This window comes from Miniopterus schreibersii, assembly GCF_964146895.1.
Source record: "Miniopterus schreibersii genome assembly, chromosome: 3".
NCBI lineage: Eukaryota > Metazoa > Chordata > Mammalia > Chiroptera > Miniopteridae > Miniopterus > Miniopterus schreibersii.
In genome coordinates, this window is record NC_138103.1 from 25,131,065 (window position 1) to 25,151,255 (window position 20,191).

General features: G+C 46.0%; 1 protein-coding gene across 8 annotated transcripts in view; it reads right to left on the bottom strand.

The window, feature by feature from the left end:
* AUTS2 (activator of transcription and developmental regulator AUTS2) overlaps positions 1-20,191 on the bottom strand; it is a 1,039,053-nt gene that overhangs the window by 290,060 nt on the left and 728,802 nt on the right. For all 8 annotated transcript variants that reach the window (XM_081131402.1, XM_081131407.1, XM_081131406.1 and 5 more), the window contains one exon: positions 15,862-15,891. In XM_081131402.1, the coding sequence (XP_080987528.1) occupies positions 15,862-15,891 (30 nt within the window). The remainder of the gene's footprint in view (positions 1-15,861; positions 15,892-20,191) is intronic.

Here is a 20,191-nt window from a genome sequence, read left to right on the forward strand (position 1 = left end):
AGCCATCAATGAACGAACACTAAAATTAGTGGGTGAAAGTAGGGTGAGAAGCACAGTCTCAAATTATCTCTCCACAAGAGCCTTTTTAATTTGAAAGGGAAAAATAGTAACTGTGCAGTGAGACGCCTGGTAGACATCGCCTTAACCAAGCAATCCAAGTCGCCACCACCAGCAGGAAGACTCATGGGCCCTCTGCTGCGGTGCCCTGAGGAGGGCAGGTCACTCCCGTGGTGTTCCTGACAAAATGCTCTGACCTCAAGCTAATCCAGAGAAAACATCAGCCATCCCAAAACGAAGGAAGGAGAGTCAATAAAATACCCTGCTTGGACTCTGGGAAAATGTCAAGGTTTTAAAAGACAAAAAGACATTGAGGAATTGTCCCAAATAGAAGGAGAGTAAGGGGACAGGTGACAACTGAACGTGGGTGAACCCCTGGACAAGAAAAAGGGCATGACTGGTGAAACAAGAGACCCTGAACGAGGTCTGCAGATTTAGCTAATGATATTGTATGAAGGTTAGTTTCCTGGTTTAGATATTCCTATTATGGTTTTATAAAATGTAGCATTAGGGGAAACTGGGTGAAGGGTCTAGGGGAACTTCCTGTACTATTTCTTTTTTAAAATTATTTCAAAATAGAGAAGTAAAAAAAATGCACACTTTCTTCAAGGATGGCCTGTTGGAATTCAGGTGCAGTGGCTCCGGCTGTCTTAGGCGGGTCCCCGGAGTCCGAGTACCCGGCACATAAGCAGTCACTTACTCGGCTGTTTGAAAGCTGATGTGAAGGTCAAGGTGGCTTAGTGTGCTTGTGCGTAGGGGTCTGCAACTCGAGCCTACACCCTGCCCTGCTCCCCAGGGTCAACTTCCCTTTTGCAGAGCAACTTTTAGCACACTTAGAAGAGAAGTCGGAAGAGTTGGCTCCCAGTGCGTATCAAGTCCAGTTGAGGTTTTAGAAACTATTTCTCTTTCAAGTAAAGAACTAGGAGAGCGGTGGGAAATAGTCCTGTCTCCACACAGTCCCCTTTCAGGTTTCTGAGGGAGACCAATGTGAAGGGGGAGAGGAGTGAAACGTTCCTGCTTGTATTCCGTTCCCTCCTTTATTTTAGGCCAATGGAAGTAGCCCCCACCTCACTTCCTGCCTAAAACCTCAAAGCAGCCCAAGCAGGCAGCTGCCTGCTCTGCCAGCTCGGCCGCTTTGTTCCTCTGCCTTTGTGTGTGGCAGCCACGGGCTGGGCCTCCGGTCTCTGAGGGCCCTTCCCGTGTGACAGGCTAGGGCTAGCCAGGTCTTGAACAGCTGCCCAAGGTGAGACTGCTGGGGGCCACTGGTCTTTAAGACTGGCAAATCCTGCATGTTCGAGGAAGGGGGATCAGCCCCCTCTCAGCTACAGACCAGCAGCACGGACGCTGAGCTCCTGGGCTGATTCCGCTCCGATTTCCCTGGAGAAAGCTATGGGATCTGAGGACATCACCGAGTTAAGGCGGGACCCATTGGAAGTTAAAAACTAAAATACGGTCACTTAGGAGGGCATAGTGAAAACTGAAACACTGACCGGAGGGGTCTTGGGTGTGTTAGCACCAATGCGTCAACATTTTGCCTCAGTTCATCCCTTGTTTCGAGTTCCTCATTTGTAAAATGAAGATTAAGCACTTTCATCTAGGGTGTCTGTTATGAGGGTTAAATGAGCTGATGGATGGCGCTTTAACCCACCGGTTTAACTACACAGGTTACACAACAATGTGAATGTACTCAGCACTACTGAAACGTAGTCTTAAAAATGGTTAAGGTGATACATTTTATGTACATGTATTTTGCTGCAACTAAAAAAAAATGAAGTCATTCACTATATCATATAAAAGCACACAAACATCAGGTGCTATGATCTGACATACAGTTATTTTGTTCTTAATGATTATCACCACCACATACATTTATTCCCAAATTAGATGCAGACAAAGTCCCAGCATTCTTGCTGGGCTCGCACTCACTCCACAGCTCCGACTGTCTCTGCTGCTTAGGTGGTTCTAGGTGTCCCAGACCCAGACCTACAGCCCTGAGGCCTCCGGCCCGGTAGGTGTGTGCGCTTTGGACTCATCCAGCCGAGGGTCCTGCAAGCCCCGCGCTCAGCTCACGTTTCCTGGACCCTCCACTTAAGTGTCCTTACATCATCAGTCCCTAACTGGTCAGCTTATTTGAAACCTCAGTCATCCATGACTCCTCCTAACCCATTGGTCACAAAATCACGACAATTCTACTTCAGAGAGGCCTCCAAAATCTAAGTCCCTGCTTTCTCATCACTGTAGTTGACATCCCTATTGCCTCTCACCTAGCCTATGACGACAACTTTGTCTCTGGTCACCTGGCCAGCTTCCCTCCCTCCATCCCACCCTTCCGTCACTGCCAGAATTCTTCCAGAAAGTCAGATTTGATGTGTACTTTACCTATGTAAAGTACTCAGTAGGCTTCCACCTGGATCAAGCCCAAACTCTATTCTTACCATACAAGGTCTGATCGCACGGAGCTATTATAGCAACCTACGCTTACAGTCACATCAACCCACCCCCTACCACAAACCTTGCTCCATATAAACAGAAGGGCTCATGCTTCTCTCCATATGCTATGCCTTTCCCACTCTTTGCTTTTTGCCAATAATATCCCCTTTGCCAATCATCTGCACCATCCTCACTACCTAGCAATCATCTGCACCCATGTGCTTCAGCAAGATCTAACTCAAATGTCTATTCTACACAGTAGGGTTAATTTTTTTGCTTTCAGATATCATGCCATTGCTCGGTATACACTATGAAAGGTGGGGGTAGTTTATAATTCATCAAGGTACCTCAGCTTTCTCTTCAATTATACTGTATCTCTCTGATGGCTTGTTATATCTTTGTCATCCTCCCAGCCTTAGTTCCCAGGACAGTGCTTGGCTCAGCACACAGTGCGGGCTAGTTTGTCGAATGAGCTATGAGTGAGAAAAGCCATGACTGAGCCTATTACCTTCCAGGTTTAGGAAAATCATTTCCAGAAAAGCTGCCTGCTACAGTTTAGGAAGTACTGCATTAGACACAAATTAGGTGCTCTGGAGTGACGACGATTTCTTTGGACAAGTAATTTACATGCATACCCTAGATAAGTAATTTGCTAATTGGCATCCTGGTGACTTCAAAGACCTCTGTATCTCTCAAGGTACCTGTCTTACACTTGGGGAGTAACCCATCATCCACTATAGTAAAATTATTAATGAATTCTGGATTATTTTGAATACATGCACATATGAACCCACACTCTACAAAATCCTGCACCCTTCTATAACTTTTAATAGCTTAACTGAAGCAAGATAGAACCGATCTGTGAATGGCACATAAGATGATTCCAGGAATATTTAGGCAACTATAGTGATATAATTGTAAATATGTGTTTATATGTGAGACCCTGTGATTGCTATGAAGTGCAAACTTTGGACAAGGAAGGCGGCTTGGCTGGTTGGCAGGGAGTGCCTTTGACTGCCTAACCCACGTGGCAGGAAGGTTAGGATATGCTTTATAGACACATTGCTGTCTGCCCAGCTCCCGCCTTTCTGGGCCCTGTGCTGACTCCAGCACCCTGCAGGCTTACCTCTGGAACACCATTTTTGGACAACGTGGCTTGGTCTTTCCACCCACAGCTGACTGACCTGGGCATGAGCACCTGACTTCAGATAGGCCAATCGGCAGTCCTTTCTAGAGAACCTACCCTCGGGAACCTAACCCAGCCTGAGCCAATCAGAATCCTTTCTTGGATTTTAGTTACTCTAGGGAAGGGGTGGGAACGTCATTTGGTATGGTCCTGCCAAGGCAACCGCAGGCAGGACTCGAAATTCAATAAATCTAGGAGCTTTCTTCATAGCTAATTTTTAAGTTGATAATTTTGTATGGCCTGCGAATGATGTTATAAATATCTAAATGTCCTTTAGCAAAAAAAGGTTTCCCACCCCTACTCTAGTGGAAAAAAAGAGATAGTGTGTCTCTTCGACTTCCACTGGCTAAAGCGGAAAGGTGTGATGCTCAGGAGAGCGGGTCCTGATTTCCACCAACAGGGGAAACCAAGTCTCACAGACAATCAAGAATGAAGCGGACAGGCAGAGAAGCAGAGACAAGACAGGGGGACTTCATTCCCTGGCCACACTTCAGAAGTCCCATCCTATCTCTGCCTGCTGATGGTCTGTTTACTTCAACACTTACCTGTAGTCCAAGAGCCTATACATTTCCTTATTTATTAGTTTGAATTTAATTTCTGTTATTTGAAACAAACAAAAAAACTCCCCCAAAACCCATGCTAACATTAACACAGCCAAATCTATTAAAACTTAACAGTTTTAAAATGGCCCAACGACTTCACAAAGGCTCTTGTGGGAGTTCTAAGTATTTCCGAAGGTGAAGAGGGTGATGGATCCCTTTATGCCTTGTAATCGCTCTCTAATTGATTTGGTGGGTAAACTAATTTTTTTTTTTTTTAAAGTCTGCTCTTCTTAAAGTGGGCTGAACTGCACATCACAGAAGTTCAGGAAGGGGTGAGGGTACAAGTGTGACTCTACTTAAACAAAGTAAATGGCTCACATATGTTGCCATGTGGTCTCTGGGGACCACATTATTTAAAATTATTGCTGCATTCTAAACAGACCATCTGAGAGAGATAATTACTTTTCAATGACTAGATCAATATTTTGTTCTTCTTCTTTACTACTTGAGTGATTGGATCTAAGGCCAGAGGAGAAAATCAGGTCAGTCCCCTGGACCTCACTGCAAGCAGTAGGGAAGATCGATGTGTGTGCTTGGGAGCCCAAGGAGGGGAGTGGGGCCAGGGAGCACAACTGTTCGTGTGCTAACTTAATTTAAATTTCTCAATGAGAAAAGCCATGCCTTTCTTCCTTCGCAGCATTTTAAAAATTGCCTTGCGGGTACAAGGTATAACTCATTTTATGTGTGGTTTATTGAATAGGTTCATGAATTGATGACCCTACCACATACACAGCCAAGGGGAAGAGCAGCTTTCCCATTCTGTCCAGGTGGGGTCACATCTCAGGCTCTGAAGGGGAGAGGTAATGGGACTGAGAGGCGGAGAGAGGTGATGGGACTGAGAGGTGGAGAGAGGTCTTTCTGCAGGAGACGAAAAGGCAATGTCCACGCTGTAGACACGGGTGGACATTCCGGTGTCCAGCACCAGACTCCACCAACATGGAATTTGTGACAGTTTTACTCTGGCTGACAGAATGGGCCCTGACCTGCATCCCTCTCATGACTGAGAGACAATCCTAAACTGTCCTTTTAGGGAACATGATTCAGCGTAAGTTTATTACGGCTTTCTAATACGAGTAAGAAGATGCCAAGTAATACAGAAGGGTGAAGCATTTTTCCAGAGTGCCTGCTTACTTTTAACCTAAACAAAATGCCTTTTAAGCACCACAGAAGCACCATTTGCATGCAAGTAATGTGCTACCTGCAAATGGGACTTATTACCTAATTAAAGCTCATCACAGAGTCTCTTTTTAGAGCGATGTTTTGTTGGATGTTAGAATTACAAGTGAAAGTGATAAAATACTCTTTGAGCATTTCCTTTTATTCCAACATATTACTATTCCCCCTGGACTTTTCCTATCAGTCCTCAGGCTTATTGAATGTGGCAACGAGGGGGAGCCCAGCTCAGAGGCTGAGTGCTGCTTCAGAAGCCAGACAACTTGGGCTTGAACCTGGTTCTGCCACTAATTGGTGCAAGACTGGGCATATTACAGAAGCTCTCTGTGACTCAGTTTCCTCCTCTGTAAACTGGGGGTAATACTGGCACCTACCTATTAGTCTGCACTGTGGGTTAAACAAGCCAATATATATAGGGCACATATATATGCATTATTAAAATAATAGTTATTGCCTCTGTAAACAAAACACTACAGGATTTGAAGTCAGTAAGGTCTAAATAAAAGGTATACTCCCATTTCTGCCATCATTAGGATGTTTCTTAAGATTCTTAACCTCTCTGAACCTCAGTTTCCTGGTAAGTAAAATGGGGTAATCATTCCTACATGTCACTGGGTTAGTGCATAGGCTGGATGCAATGTGGAAAAGGTCCTGGCAACCATTTCTAACTGGGCTCATGAGAATATCGATCCCGTCAAGCTGTGTGGATGGACATGGATTCTGCCATTTGGAGGACCCATGCTTCCTTTCTTTTGTCTGACCACAGGCAGAGAAAACCATCAAAATTAGCCTAAGGCGTCACAGAGACCTGCACGTACCCTGGGCTCTCCTTGGAGAAGGAGCTATGGCCTAATCTACCCTGAGGGGTGCGCCAAGGAGAGAGGGCAGGCTGCAGTGGGCACTGTGGTCAGGCCCTCCTTACAGGCACAAGGCAGCCAGTCACCTCCCTGTCTGGGATGCCCAGAGACACACACACCTGCGTGCTGGCACCCCATGGGTTCTTTCCCTGGCTTCTTTCTCGAGGCAAGAGGAGAGCGGCCCCCCTTGCCCGCCCCGCCCGCCCCGCCTCAGCACCGTGGCGCAGGAAGCCAGGGCCCTCGGGCTCCCCATCAGACGCCCGCCTGAAGCACACACGGGGCCGGGGAACTTGCCTGAGAAGCCAGTAAAATTTTAATGCACTCTGTAGTGCGGTCATGTCATACTCGGTTATGGCAAATAATCCCAGATGCCTGCAGAGGTAAAATGGAGCTGTAATGTGCTTGCCTCCTAACCCGAGCTGACAGCAATGATGTACGACTACCATTAGCGGAAAATATCACTTCAACTAACCCATGATCCAGCTCCGCTCAGGGTCACATTATCCATGAGGAACAAATTACACTCCCAAAGTAAATACAAATTTTCTACACAAAATGGGTACAAAAAAGGGAAGGGGGTGATCCGTTCCCTTCGCCAGCACACTGCTGAGTGACACAGATGATAAAGGACAGGACAAGTCATTGGCTGACAGTGCTGCACCGTAATCAGCTCAGCCGGCACACACTCCAGCCAATAAACTGTATTCTCCCCTTGGTGGCAGGTACATAATCTCCAACATAGACACGGCTGCTTCAGATATTTCCTACCCTCTGGGCTGCAGGGGCGCCCCATCAGAAAAGGAAATGCCCTGTGGCCTTGGCAGACCCAGAAACCCTCTACAGGGGTTGGAGTCAGTGTCTGGGGATGGCCAAGAGGGTTCCTGAGGTGGCAAAGGACAGTACAGAGTGAAACCACTTTGGGGTGCAGTTCATGGCTGCGGTGATATTGTGGCCTGTCTCCCATGTGCTGGTCACAGGAAGAAAACAGCCTGGGGAGAGGCTCTGGACCAGCTTGGAAATGAGCCTCTGTTCAGGCCTACTTTTTCTCCACCTGCCTGGGGGACTGTAATGAGCCCCTTTTCCTTTCTGGGATTTGGACAATCAACAAAGCAACTTCCAGGTATAACACTAATATTTGTATGGCACCTACTAAGTGTCAGGCATGTGGTAGGTGTAGGGTACATGCTGGGAGCCTATGGTTTAACAAGACATGAAATCTTTATACACAGATACACACTAAAAGGAGACTGTGTTCCTTGACCAAATCTGGCTCATGCTCAGTCTTCTGGTTGGTAGGGCCTCCATCTCTAAGTACTCATAGTGGCCCACAGGCCACTTTGCCACTCATTTGTAAGAGTTAAAACATATACCTTGTAGCTCTTCCCTTTCCCCCTTGGACAACTGCTTCCCAGGTTTATTTTTAAAAAATGGCAAATTTCAGAAAAGCTGGTGCATCTAAATTGTCAGTGGACCCAAACTGTATTTATTCAGTGTTTCCTGAACAATTGACATGTTTGAATTTTTAGAAGCTAGTGGGGTTGAGGGTGGGTTGATAAGATATAATCCAGGCTTCTTGTAGCACAAGGACAGTGAGGCACAGAGAGAGGGGAAAATAGCAGGGGTTCTCAAATGGCACTTCTGGGCATATCCCAGCTCACCTGATGTATAAGGAAGCAGCATGTTATGGGAAAAAGAGCCCAGGTCTTGGCATCTTAAGAGACAATTTATACCTCAGCACCATCATTTACTAGCTCTTAGGTTTCATTTTCTTTATTTGTAAAATGATGATACCTGCTTGAGAAGATAAAGTCCTTGAAAGGACCTATCATTGACTTTGGTACATTACAAATGGTCAGCGATGCTATATATGAGAATACATATGGGCCCCACAATAAATATTGTAACAGGTCATATAAAAATGACATTTGCAAAGTGTTTCAAATAATCCAATCTTCTCTTCAGTGTGAAATGGTGTGTCTTCTTATTTAGTTATTACTATTGAACCTAATCTCAATTTTTTTGCTGCCCCCGAGAAATGAGTAGCACCTACATTTTTAGTCCAAGAAGGTAGGGAGTTGAAAAAAATCGCTAAAAGCCTCTCCCCATAAAAAAAAATGATAAAGTCCAAACTGAGCCCCTTGGCTACCACAACCACCCATCCCAGGGATTCCTGGTAAGTCTTATTTCAAATGCTCCATCCCACTGTCTCTGTAAACATGCATGTACTTGGTAGACCATGAGTCAAGCCTGGGTTTGGAATAGCAGTGGGGAAAGCTGCTCCTGGTCATTCAGTAAGTAGCTAGAGATATCATGCAGATCTACAGCTAGTACTTCTCAATATGATCCTCATAGCTCTATGATGTCTAGAAAGAGGGCAATTTGACCTTCCAGCTGTAACTGATTAAAAAAAGAAGAGGAAAAATAATATATATTCATCCACTGAATTTTGGGACTTCTAAAAGTATAAAGTTTGGCTAATTACTAATAACATCCTAATACAGGTATTTTATTATCTTTATCATTCCTAGAATGGCAAAGTTATAAGGAGCAATTATCTGTAAGTATAACACCAGCCAAAAGTTGCCAAGTGGGGATTGAGGCACACACACACACGCACATACACACACGCACACACACACGCACACTGCATGACTACAAAGAGATCCGTACATCTTTATTGAGGACAGAACACTCTCCAACTGGAATTAACGATAGTAAGACAGACTCTTCTAACAACCAAAGAGCAGCCCCGGTTATACTCTATGAAGCATAAGTCATGTTGTTAAAAGCGTCACCAGTACAAATGCCTCTACTTAGGACCTGCCAACTACTCAGATGACTCAGGATTCACGGTCAATTTCATGAGGATGAAAACCATCACTTGCACCTAACTCCTCCTTGGCTTTGTGACTTCCCTTCCAGGTAAGCCATAAAACCCAAGCCAACGGCTCATTCTACGAGAAAGCAGCTGACCCTTTCTCTGGGAATGTGGAATCCTGTACTCAACTCTGGCTATTTCCAGAATTCCTTTTATAGGTTCAAATAATACTCGTTATCAATCAAGTGAGTTCCTAAGACACATTATGTAAGCCAGCTCTTCACGCATTCCCATGCACTCCTAAATAGAGTCATTAAGGACGGAGATTAAGCTAATTGCTCCGCTGCCTATTGACAGGTGCACAGTGGCAGACATAACACAGTCAAGCAACTACACGGCCCATGTTGGTTCATCAGTAGATACTTGGGGGAAAAATAAGCGGATGTGAAGACTGACTGAATAAACCAATAGGTAATGACACTGTTCAGACCTTAGGCCCACATGTGTCTTCCCTTTGGTTACGTGAAAGAGTCAACGGGGATGTCCCCTGATCTACCCACTGTGTGCATTCCCTCTTAGGGACTCGAGAGAGGTGAAAGAACGGAGACGATCCTTACATAACTTCCTTCTACCCTGGCAAGGAGAAAGCACAATCACAAATTAATTTCCCTCTTGTCTGCCATGCTGTTGGGCCTATGTAAATAGCTACATAGAAAATCAGGTTATTCAGTGTTGGATCATTACATCCAGCCTCATTTTTACAGATGACAAACTAATACTCAGCAACATTAGGAAACCTGCCCAAGGCCACACAGCTGGTTAGGGGGAAATAAGAAACGGGTCTTCAAAGTATCCTTCTTTATTACCCACTGAGGATGGAAACGGAACATCTAGGCCTGTTCCTTCTCTCTTTTCATTCTACGGAACAAGAGGGTAACTGAAGGTGCCTGACAAATTTCCAGTGACTCTTGAGTATTCACTGTATTGATTCATACTTAATAAAAACATCTGTACATTTACAGCCTCTATCTTATTCAGGTGGATGGCATGGTATTAATGGGCAGTTATTCAGCATACATATTCAGCGCGAGTGAAGCAATTTTTGGTTTGGCATAAGAATGCTGTGATACGAAAGAAAGAAGAACTTAATGAGAGTCAGAATTTAAAATAATTTGCAGTAGAAACTTAATCCAAGGATGGTATTATAGAATTTTGGGATGGATCTGATGGAATTAAGACAGTTGAATATATGATGATGTTGGAGGAACAATTCTGACCCAGACATAATTTTAGAGAAGTAAGAAGAGGCTAAGTGGATGGGCATTATGGAAACCAGGCATCCAAAATGGAAAGCTCTTGAAGCGCAGCCAGGAATTGCAGAAATTTTCCAAATAAGCTAGCAAATTTACAGATGGCTTAGAAGTGTCTTATAAGAAAATAAAATTGTAAAAGCAATATAGAAGACAGATGAAGAGACCACATTTTTGTCGAAATTCAGAAAATAAAACACTGAGATTGATATGAACTTGTTTTGAGTAGTCCCTCTATTTGGAGATGAGTATCCAGGAAAGGAAATGCCAATTTAGCAAAACAGTGAACATTACTGGACACCTAATTTGTTCCAGGCCTTATACTAGTGCTAGGGATCTAAAGACAAGAACATGGGCCCTGCTTTCCTCCTGAGAAATGACTGCTTTTGCCTCTGGGAAACTGGAAGGGAGGAGAAAACTCCTCTCCTTAGCTGCAAATAGGGCAGCATCTCTAAGTTGTCTCCTGATCAGAACAAGTCATATTTCAAACCAGGGATGGGGGTTCTATAAGCAACAGTGAGGGCCTTCTGAGCTCCTGGAATGTTGCTGAGGGCGCACAATCTTTACCAATTGTGAAACGTGGCCAATCGAGGGGTGGGACTCCTCTACTGTAAGCATAAGCCACATGCCCAGGCTTCAGTTTGACATCTCAGCAGTTTCTGAGTCCTTCAGGAGCCAAGTGAGGCATGTGGTTTGTGTTGAGTTAGGAACATAAGCCTCCGCTGGTCTCCTTGCTGCTTTTCTTAGAAACTGCACCCTTCCCACACAAGTGAAAACAAAATGATCAAACCAACAAATTTAGCATGAATTAAAAAATTAAAACAACCAAAAAGTGTTGGGGGAGGAGGAGCTGATGTGGAAAATAAGTGGCACTGCATCTGCAATTAGCCAGTGTCCCAGGAGGCCGTTCCAGGTCCCGGTGAGCAAATCACAGGAGCCAGGCGACCTTCTCCAGGGGGCCACTTGAATGGTTAAAAGCCCAGACAGAGAAACTGCAATCGGGACTCATGCGAAAAGCTTCATTCGGAAAACGAGAAGAGTTCCTCCTACCTATGAAGAGACTGTGTACATGTGTACTGCATGTGTGTATATGCCATGCATCTATGAACATAAGCACATGGGAGCATGTACACAGGTAACTCTATAGTTTTCAAGTCTTTCCTTGGAGCTCTCAAATTTTTAAGAGCATAAACAACGGAAAAGTATAAATTTCTCTTTGACATTTCTTATAAGGTAGTGGTTCTCAAAACCAATTGTGTATCAAAATTACCTAGGAAGCTTTTACAAAAATACAGATGCTGTGGCTCCACCCGGGATGTATGGAATCAGAACGTCTCCCCTGTGGGGGCATGTGGGAACCGACAGTGTCTGGCATGTGGGACCAGGGCTGTACAATCCAGTTAGTTGTCATTTGATGCTTCCAGGACAGCAGGCTTGTTCTTGGCTCCAAGGCTGCGCCCAAAAGAAAGCCTGATGTTTAAGACAAGGGGTTCAAAATACCCTGTTTGGGGGCCTTTGAATTTCAGCTTGTAGCAGAAAGAAGCGCCCTTGGGCATGAAGGCTGAGCGTCAGGTTCCAGTGGAAACAAGTCCTCCCTGAGGTCCTCTGGCAGATTCCTGGCAGAGCCTGAGCTCTGTGAATAGGAGGATAGGCTACTTCCTGCTCCGAGTGGTTCTCTCTTTTCGCCCTAAGTAGAACTAATGAAAACTAACAATTATGGAGCACATGCTATGGACCAGGCCTTGCGCCAAGTGCCTTCACTGAACTGTAACAGCACTATGGGTGGAGCTGCTGTTATCCCCATTTGGTAGATGAGAGCACTGAGGCTTGTCCATAGCTGCAGTGGTCAGGGACGGTCAGAAAGAAGCCTAGGCCGCCAGACTCTGAGACCCAAGTGTTGGACCACTGAGCACTACATGGCCCAACCAATAAAACCAGCTCTGTCACGTGGTCCACACATGAGCAGACAAAGAGAGAATTACTTTTAATCTTCACATTAATTTCATAACCAAATATGAGGGTGTTTCTTGGTATAATGGGCTGCTGCCAGTGGTAGAGAAAGAGAGGAAGCAAGAGGAAATACAGGCCAAATATGTGGAAACGTGTGTGTTGCCTCTTTGTTCTCATGATACCAATTCATTTCAAGTGGGGGATTGGAATAATTGCTAAATGTGGGCGATTAGGGTGCCAAGTGCTGCCTCTTTTCTTTGCACTAACCACAATGAAGACAATCCCACATCTGAGATGCAGTGTCCCAGCCTTTTCTAACCCCCACCCAGTTCCCACCTCACCAGAGTCTCCGGGTTCTCTGATACTATGTGAAATGTATTCTCGGTGCTGGGAGGGGAGGCTGGGAGAGACGCTTGGCTTGCGGCTCATCAAAGCCTTTCCATGCACAAGTACATCTTCTGCATTTATGGAAAGCTCTGCTTTTCAGCCCCTTTCCCAGTCACTTCCACATTAATTAGTAAGGGTATCATTTTATAAATTACAGCTTCGCATCAGAGGAAAGCAGAGTTTATCTTAATTCAGTCAGCTGTGTGAAATACAGTACCCTAATTTTAGACCGCGAGTTCTGCAGATCCCGGCGGAGTAAGAGAATGACAGGTCTTCCAGAGAGAAATCCCAGTGGGTGCCCTACAAGTCTCACTTCTGCCTCCAACAGCATCCCTGGTGGGGTTGCTGACGGGATCCCAGGACACTGAGTGGCATCTTTTCCACCATTAGCAATTCAGATTTGAATGCGAATCCTCCAAGCGGCACATGAAAGCAGCACCAGTTAGCTGTGGGGCTCTGAGAGCGGCCCAGGCAAGAGGCTCTGGCACAGAGGAGGCTGATAGGGGCCCGGGCTCAGGCCCAGAGCATGTCTGGGAGGATGGTATTAAAGCCAGTGATAAACACCAGGCAATCTCAGTTCAAAAGGGGAAGCTGACAGTCTTAACTATAACAGGGCCAAGCAGGCACCACTGCAATTAGAGTCCTGATTGCTCCTGGGGGGGGCGGGGGGAGCAGGGACAGGTGATGTGGGTGTGGTCCTCAGGTAAGAATAAGAGGATCTGCAGGGCCACCGCAGTCCCCAGGAAAGATGATGGGGCAGCAGAGGCGGGAAGTGTGCACAGGAGGGGGGAACACTTGAGGCCCCTCCCCTCCCCGCCCCTTCCCTCCCCTCTCCCCACTCACGGACTTGACTATAAACATCTCCATACTCTCCTTTATTGCCCTGAAATCATCCTAAACTGAATGGTGGGCTCTGGCTGCTCTCCCACTGCCTGGTCTGACAATCTGCTGCTTCCTGCTCTCAGACTGAAACCTGAACAGCAATGACTTGGGAATTCAGATCCCCGGAAAGGATTAGCTCAAGTGTTCTCCATAGGTGGAAACACCCAGATTCCTCTGAAAGCCATGGGCAGCTTCGGTCATTCCCCAAATGACCAGTCAGCTGATCATCTAGACGAATGGTGCTAGAAGCCTGGGAAGATTCTGAGGCAGTGGGCCTGGGATGGAGCCCAGGGTTGGGATTTTACAGCTTCCCTGGTGATGCGGGTGTGAGGTCCAGGTGGACATTCCTGGTCAGGACATCCACACGGAATGCAAACTGGACATCCTTAGCACTGCCTACCACTGCTGGAGACCGGTGACGCTTCTGGAACTCACAGTGCCTTCCAAAGGCAGAATGTCTGCTCAGCTGTGAGAGCCCAGAGAAGGCTCACCCCCTTGGAGAAGTGCCACCAACTTGGACAGTGAGATCAACCATCACTGTGGCAGAGCTGCTGGGATCGCAGAAAGTGCCAATCCCTGCCTGGTGTCTGTGGTGATGACTGCCATGTGGGGATGTGGCCTGACAGCTCCAAGGGGCCGGCGGGCACGCCTTGAACACTGACCCTCTATGCTGTCCATGTGCCTCTGGCACCCACTACACACAGGCACCTGAGACACCAGAAGGCCTGCCTCTAAGGAGTGAAGACTCCGGGGGCTGGAGTAAGGAGGCGCCTACTTGTCAGTTAAACAAAGGAATAGTCCACAGCCCCCTTCGCAGTGTGTACTTTCCCTGTCATCCAACAGCCCATTACCGTGTCACAGCACAGCGCACCCTTCCGTAGGTCACTTTGTTTAAAATGACATGGATAATGCACATGTCAGCAAGCTGACAGTCCTGGCCGTCCTTCAGAGATAAAAACCTCAGGGCGAGAGCCTGCTCTTATCTAGGGGACACGCACTGGTCTATCATCCAAGCCAGGCAGAACATGATTTCTCCAGAGAGCACTTTTTTCATTTCCTGATTTTAAGGAAATCAAATAAGCACCATTTGTCTTCATCTGAATATGCTTGACCTGCTCAAATGATGATGTCTCGCATTTTATAACAGGCTACATATGCTGAATTCAAATTAACAACAGCACAGAACAAGAGCCTTTACATCTCTCCTGGAGGCTGGCAGCAGAGAAGGAGGGAGGAATCTGGGCTGATGGAAAGATCCCACTAAATGCTAACTGCCCATTCTGAGTGAAATCAACAAGCATGTAGGTGACAGTCAGAAAATGGGGCTCAGGAACGCCAGCTCTGCAGGACAGATCCGGAAATTGGGGAAGGGAGGACTTGGCCCCTTCCTTTTGGTGCCAAGTAACATAGAAATCATAATACAGTATTCAGGTAACTCTTTTAGAAATACATAAAGTAGGAATAAAATTGAAAAGAAATCTGGTTTGGGGATTTAGACACCTAGAAAGAAAGGCCAAACAGACAACCAATCCCTTTGCTTCAGACCGCAGGAAGTTCACATTACCAGGCAGTGATCCGATCTTCTGAAAGCTCAAATACAGAGCTCCTCTTCTTGATCCATGTTGAACAGGATACACAGAGGCTGGTGGCCATCAGCCTCCAAACAGAGTATGTACCTGCTGGAAGAACTGCCCTCCCACCTGGCCATCCACCTGGATGAGAGAGAGCTGTTCCCATCTGACCTCCCCTGCCCACCCCTCACCCCAGGATGACATTCCAGAAACATTACCATGAACATTTCCATCGAGAAGGCCAATATGTACAGAAAAGCAGGAAGAAGCATATGGGCCAGTAAAAGAAGTGAAAACATGACCTTATAAGTACATACTAGCACGTTTAATGTTCTAATCAAGAACTAAGAAAAAAGATCAGATGGCTATTAAAATAAATAATTTCCTCTTTTAACATCTTCTATAACGTGAAAACTTAGGGTCACATATGTGTAATATTAAGGAGCTTGTTTCAAAAAAGTGGACCTCACAAATTAAATGTTACTTCTTATCATAGAAAATGTCACTGTGTGAATAAAATCTGTTTTTACAGTAGAGAAAGGTGGTCACCATGAAGCTGGTACCCACCCCTGCAGCTGTGTGTGCTCACAGGGTCCTATGTACTGGACCCACAATGTGTGTGCGGGGGGCTGTCTTACCTTCTCTTCCTGGTCACTGTCGCTGTCACACTGAAAAGGAAAACAAGAGAATAGGGGTCAGTGCAGAAATTGAGTAGGTTTTTGTTTTTGATACAGAAAAAAAAAAAATCAAGAGCAGTAAAGGAACTAGGAAACACTGTCTGAGCTGGAAGGAGTTTCCTCAGCTCCAGTGCAGGTAAACAGGTAAGGAGCAGGATGCTGCAGTCGCCCTGCTGGCTTCCTCTGGTGCCTGCGTGCTGTGGCTCTCCTGTGGGCAATGCAGCACGTGTGTGTCACACACACACACACACCCCCCGCACAGCAGAGGGATGCCCATCGAGGAGCCAACCTTGCCACAGGGTTAAGGTGAATCAAGATCATTTGATGGAATTCAGAGAAAAATCACTTATTTAATGGAGACCTTCTACTGTCAATGGCTATTGTCAATGGCTGTCTCTTGGAGCTCTTCTAGAAGAAAAGAGGCAAACCTCTGGGCATTGCGTTCTCTCATTTGGACTTGAAAGAAAACTGAACATAATGGGCGAGGCCCACCATTTGTGATGGTTGCCTTTTCCAGGGTTTAGAGGCCCAGACAACAGAGGGGATATTTCCTATGAAAAACATGCCAAGGATAAGAGTCAGGGTAACAAATCAACAATATGAGGGGGAAAAAAGTTTTAGGGCAGAAGACTCACACCATGTCTAACAGATCCCCAAGTGCCAACTGTTGAGCTGGGTTTGGGATAACCAGAGAATGAAAATTAACTCAAAGGGAAGAAAAAACCCATAATTTTTAAAAAACAAAACAAAACAAGAATATTCCATTATCCAATATTTTATTTTTAAAAAAGGGAAGTGTTTTGTTAGAGTAAATGCACAGCAGATAAATGTATCTGTTCATTCACTCAACCACCCTGGATAAGCACGGCTAAGCTGGACAGATACTCAAACAAGACACAGGACTGGACCTAATGTAGCCCTCAGGTTGGCAGTACAGTCACCGCGAGGAGCAGAGCGACCAGGATATGTTCTGAGAAATGTGCTGCTTGGCGATGTCACTGCTATGTGAACATCACAGTGTGCTTACAGAAACCAGGCTATGTGGTACAGCTTACTACTCCCAGTCTACAGGCCTATACAGCATGTTACTGGACAAAACAACACGAGGTTAAATCAAGCACAAGCGAAAATGATGCAATCGGGAGAGCAGTAAAGGCGGGATGCACGAGGCTGCGGCCTGTGTAACACAGTATACTGTCTCCCAGCAATTTTTTTTTATAAGAGAAAGAGCACACTCTAAAACAACAATAAAAAGTAGAGGGAATACATCAACCTGTAACCCAGTCTGAATTACTGTCAAGTATCACGTCCTGCACATAATTGTACTTGCACAGAACTGGCAGTGCAGTAGGTTCGTTTACATGAGCATCTCCACGACGACATCAGAAATGAGTCACACCGCGATGCTACACAGCTGCAACGTCACTAGGCGATAAACATGTTTTGAGCTCCATTACATTCTTACGGGAGCACCGCCATATATGTGGTTGACTGAAACAGTGTTTGTTGTGGCACATGACTACAGAAATGGAGTTAGAACACAAGCCCTGAGCATGAGCGGAGCCATGTTCTATTGCGATGACTCTTTCCACGGTGGAGGGGAGACAGTGCGCTGTGGGGAAAGACGCAGGTCATGAGGACACCAGTTTGGCAACAATCACACTGTCTAAAGCAGCATGGTGTGTGGTTGAGAAAGGGAGGAACAGATGGCAGAGCAATTCTGAAGGTAGAACCAACAGGACTTGATAACACATGGATCTGGGAAGCAAGTTAGAGGGATGAGTCGAGGATGATGCCAAAGTTTTTTAGTGTGGCCACCTGGATGTGGGAGTTGATGTTGCTATGAACAGAAACAGAAAATAAATTTCCTTATGCAGCAGTCAGTACTGGCTAAATACCCTCAGCCGTTCACAATCCCTTCTCCTCGTCTGTACCTTCTCCTGACATTCTGAGATTGAAAAAGCCAGATATTCTTTCTCTCCCAACAACTTTCCTTGCAGCTAAGGGTGGCCATAAGGTACATTTTTTTGGCCGAGACTTGAGGAAATGTCTGCTGAGGGTTCTGGAAATTTTTTCTCTCCTCAAAAAAGGGAGTAAAGCAGCATCACTTGCCTCCTGCCTTTGAACATGATGCATGAGGATGTGATGTCTGGATCTGTGGCAGCTACCTTGCAGAAATGAGGCAAAAAGCCTAAGTACAAAAACAAGATGCTGGGGCCAAAGAAAGAAAAAGCCTGGCACAACTGGGCCACTTAAACCAACCTCAGAGCAGCCCACCTAGGGACTTTTGTTCAGATAACAGTAAGTTACATTAGTGTTTAAACCACCATTAGAGTGCTTTCGATTGACAATAACAAAATTCCCATCCAAATGGTCATCTTGGTATTATAAGGCACAATTTGGAGACTGCTTCCTCTTTCCAGTGTCAGCTCCCTGTACTATAAACATTTAGTAACTCACATCACAACCTTATGGACTGGAGGGTTATAACATTTTCCTTTTTACTGGGCTCCTCAATGCCATACGATTATCAGAGTTTTATTGACAGCGCTTTAACCAAGTACAACTGCATCATTTTCAACCAAGCTTCCAACCTCAGATTGTCTAAACTTCCTTCCTTTTGTCTGGGGAGTAGATCTGGCTATTATAAAAAGCCAAATGAGTTGAGAAAGAAAATGGGTGACACGAAGACTCTGAAGGCCTCAATGTGGAACAACAATTCTCCTGATTGTGTGATTTTCCTATTGCCTTTAATTAAGCCTTCCTTGAGGTTCCCAAGTTCTGGGCACATCTTCAAGAGTGACAAAACATGATTTGGGGTGGGGGGGAGAGGGAGGAGGATTCTGCCAGGCAGGCTCATTCTCCCAGCTGTTCACAGCTGTCTCGTGAGGTAACCAATGACAGTTGAGGCTGGGGCACAGCATTTGCCCACATCCCCAAGGACTGGTGTGCACAGGGCAGAGGGAGTGAGGAGGTCGGGGAAGAACCCCCGCTGCCCGCCCCCCGCTCCCGCCCATCCTAACAGCAGCGTGTCCCTGGGAATGGTTATTTCTATCAAAGTGTTAAGCTTCCTGCTTTCCAACGGTCCAGTTCTAATTTCAAGGTCCACTTAATTCCGCACCAAGTAATTACTGATATACCCAGAAGCACCTTGTCTCCAGAGTTAAGCATATGGTGGAGAACCGAGACCTACTGGTATCCATTATGGAAGCAGCACGGATGCCAAGCCGATTAAAAATGCTCAGGCTCCCCACACAACACGCCGGGTGAGTGACAGCTCCTCGACAAGGCCAGTCGCAGAGTCTGCCAAAACAGTCTCTGCTGCGCCGGGGCCCACATGGTGCGCTGCAAAAACAGTTCCATTTCTGGTATTAAATTCCCATACTGACCCGAGGACTTTGCCGTGAGCTCAGCAGGAGCGCACCATCCAATTTACAGCTCCGCTCTCTGGAGCCTCGAGTGCCAGCCCCTGGCAGAGACGAATGATGGTCAGCCCCTCCAGCTCATAAATTATGCAAAGGCAATAAATGCACTCAGCAAACAGCGCCTAACGTTTGCCTAGCCTGGCTCCTAACACACTCTGTAAAAAGCCAGAAGCTCGACACATACAAGAGGTCTATTCCACTCATAAAGGGGGTTTGTTGACAACTCCAGACGGAAAGCGAGCCATGGGCCTAAGGAGTCTTTCTGCTTCGCTGGCAGCGGTTTATGGGCCTGCTTTATGAAAAAGGGAGGCTGTTTTATAGAGTCAGTGTGGGTAGAATTCATGGTCTCAAATTCACATTTAATACACTGTGCAGCTTTCATACCCTAAGTTCAATACATGGTGGATTTTTGGCCAAATGATTCTTGGTCTTGAAAGGTTAAAAGAAGAAGTGTCTGCTCCCCAATCCCCAGATACCCAGTCCAATTTATCAGAGTTCACAGCGAGCCACCTCCTGATTCAGGTTTATGTTCTGCACGGGGCTGGGAAATGGAAAAGGCATGTCCAATGTAGAAGCGGGGTCCCAGCTGATTTGACCATTTCTAAGCATTTTGACACCAGGGTCTTGCATTGGTTTATTAGCAAACAGGTTGCACACTAACGACCAGCTTGAGGTGACAGAGTATTCTCCATGACTAGATTTCAAAGCCCTTTGTGCAAAGGTGAAGATATTTTCCTCCATTTTAAAAGCAAGAAATGAAAAGGAACAACCAGCCCTTATACCCCAGCTGGGGACAAATTCTTGGTCACTCAGCCTCAAGACAAAGATACCACCCAAACCTACCACAGACAAAAGAGGGAAATAGG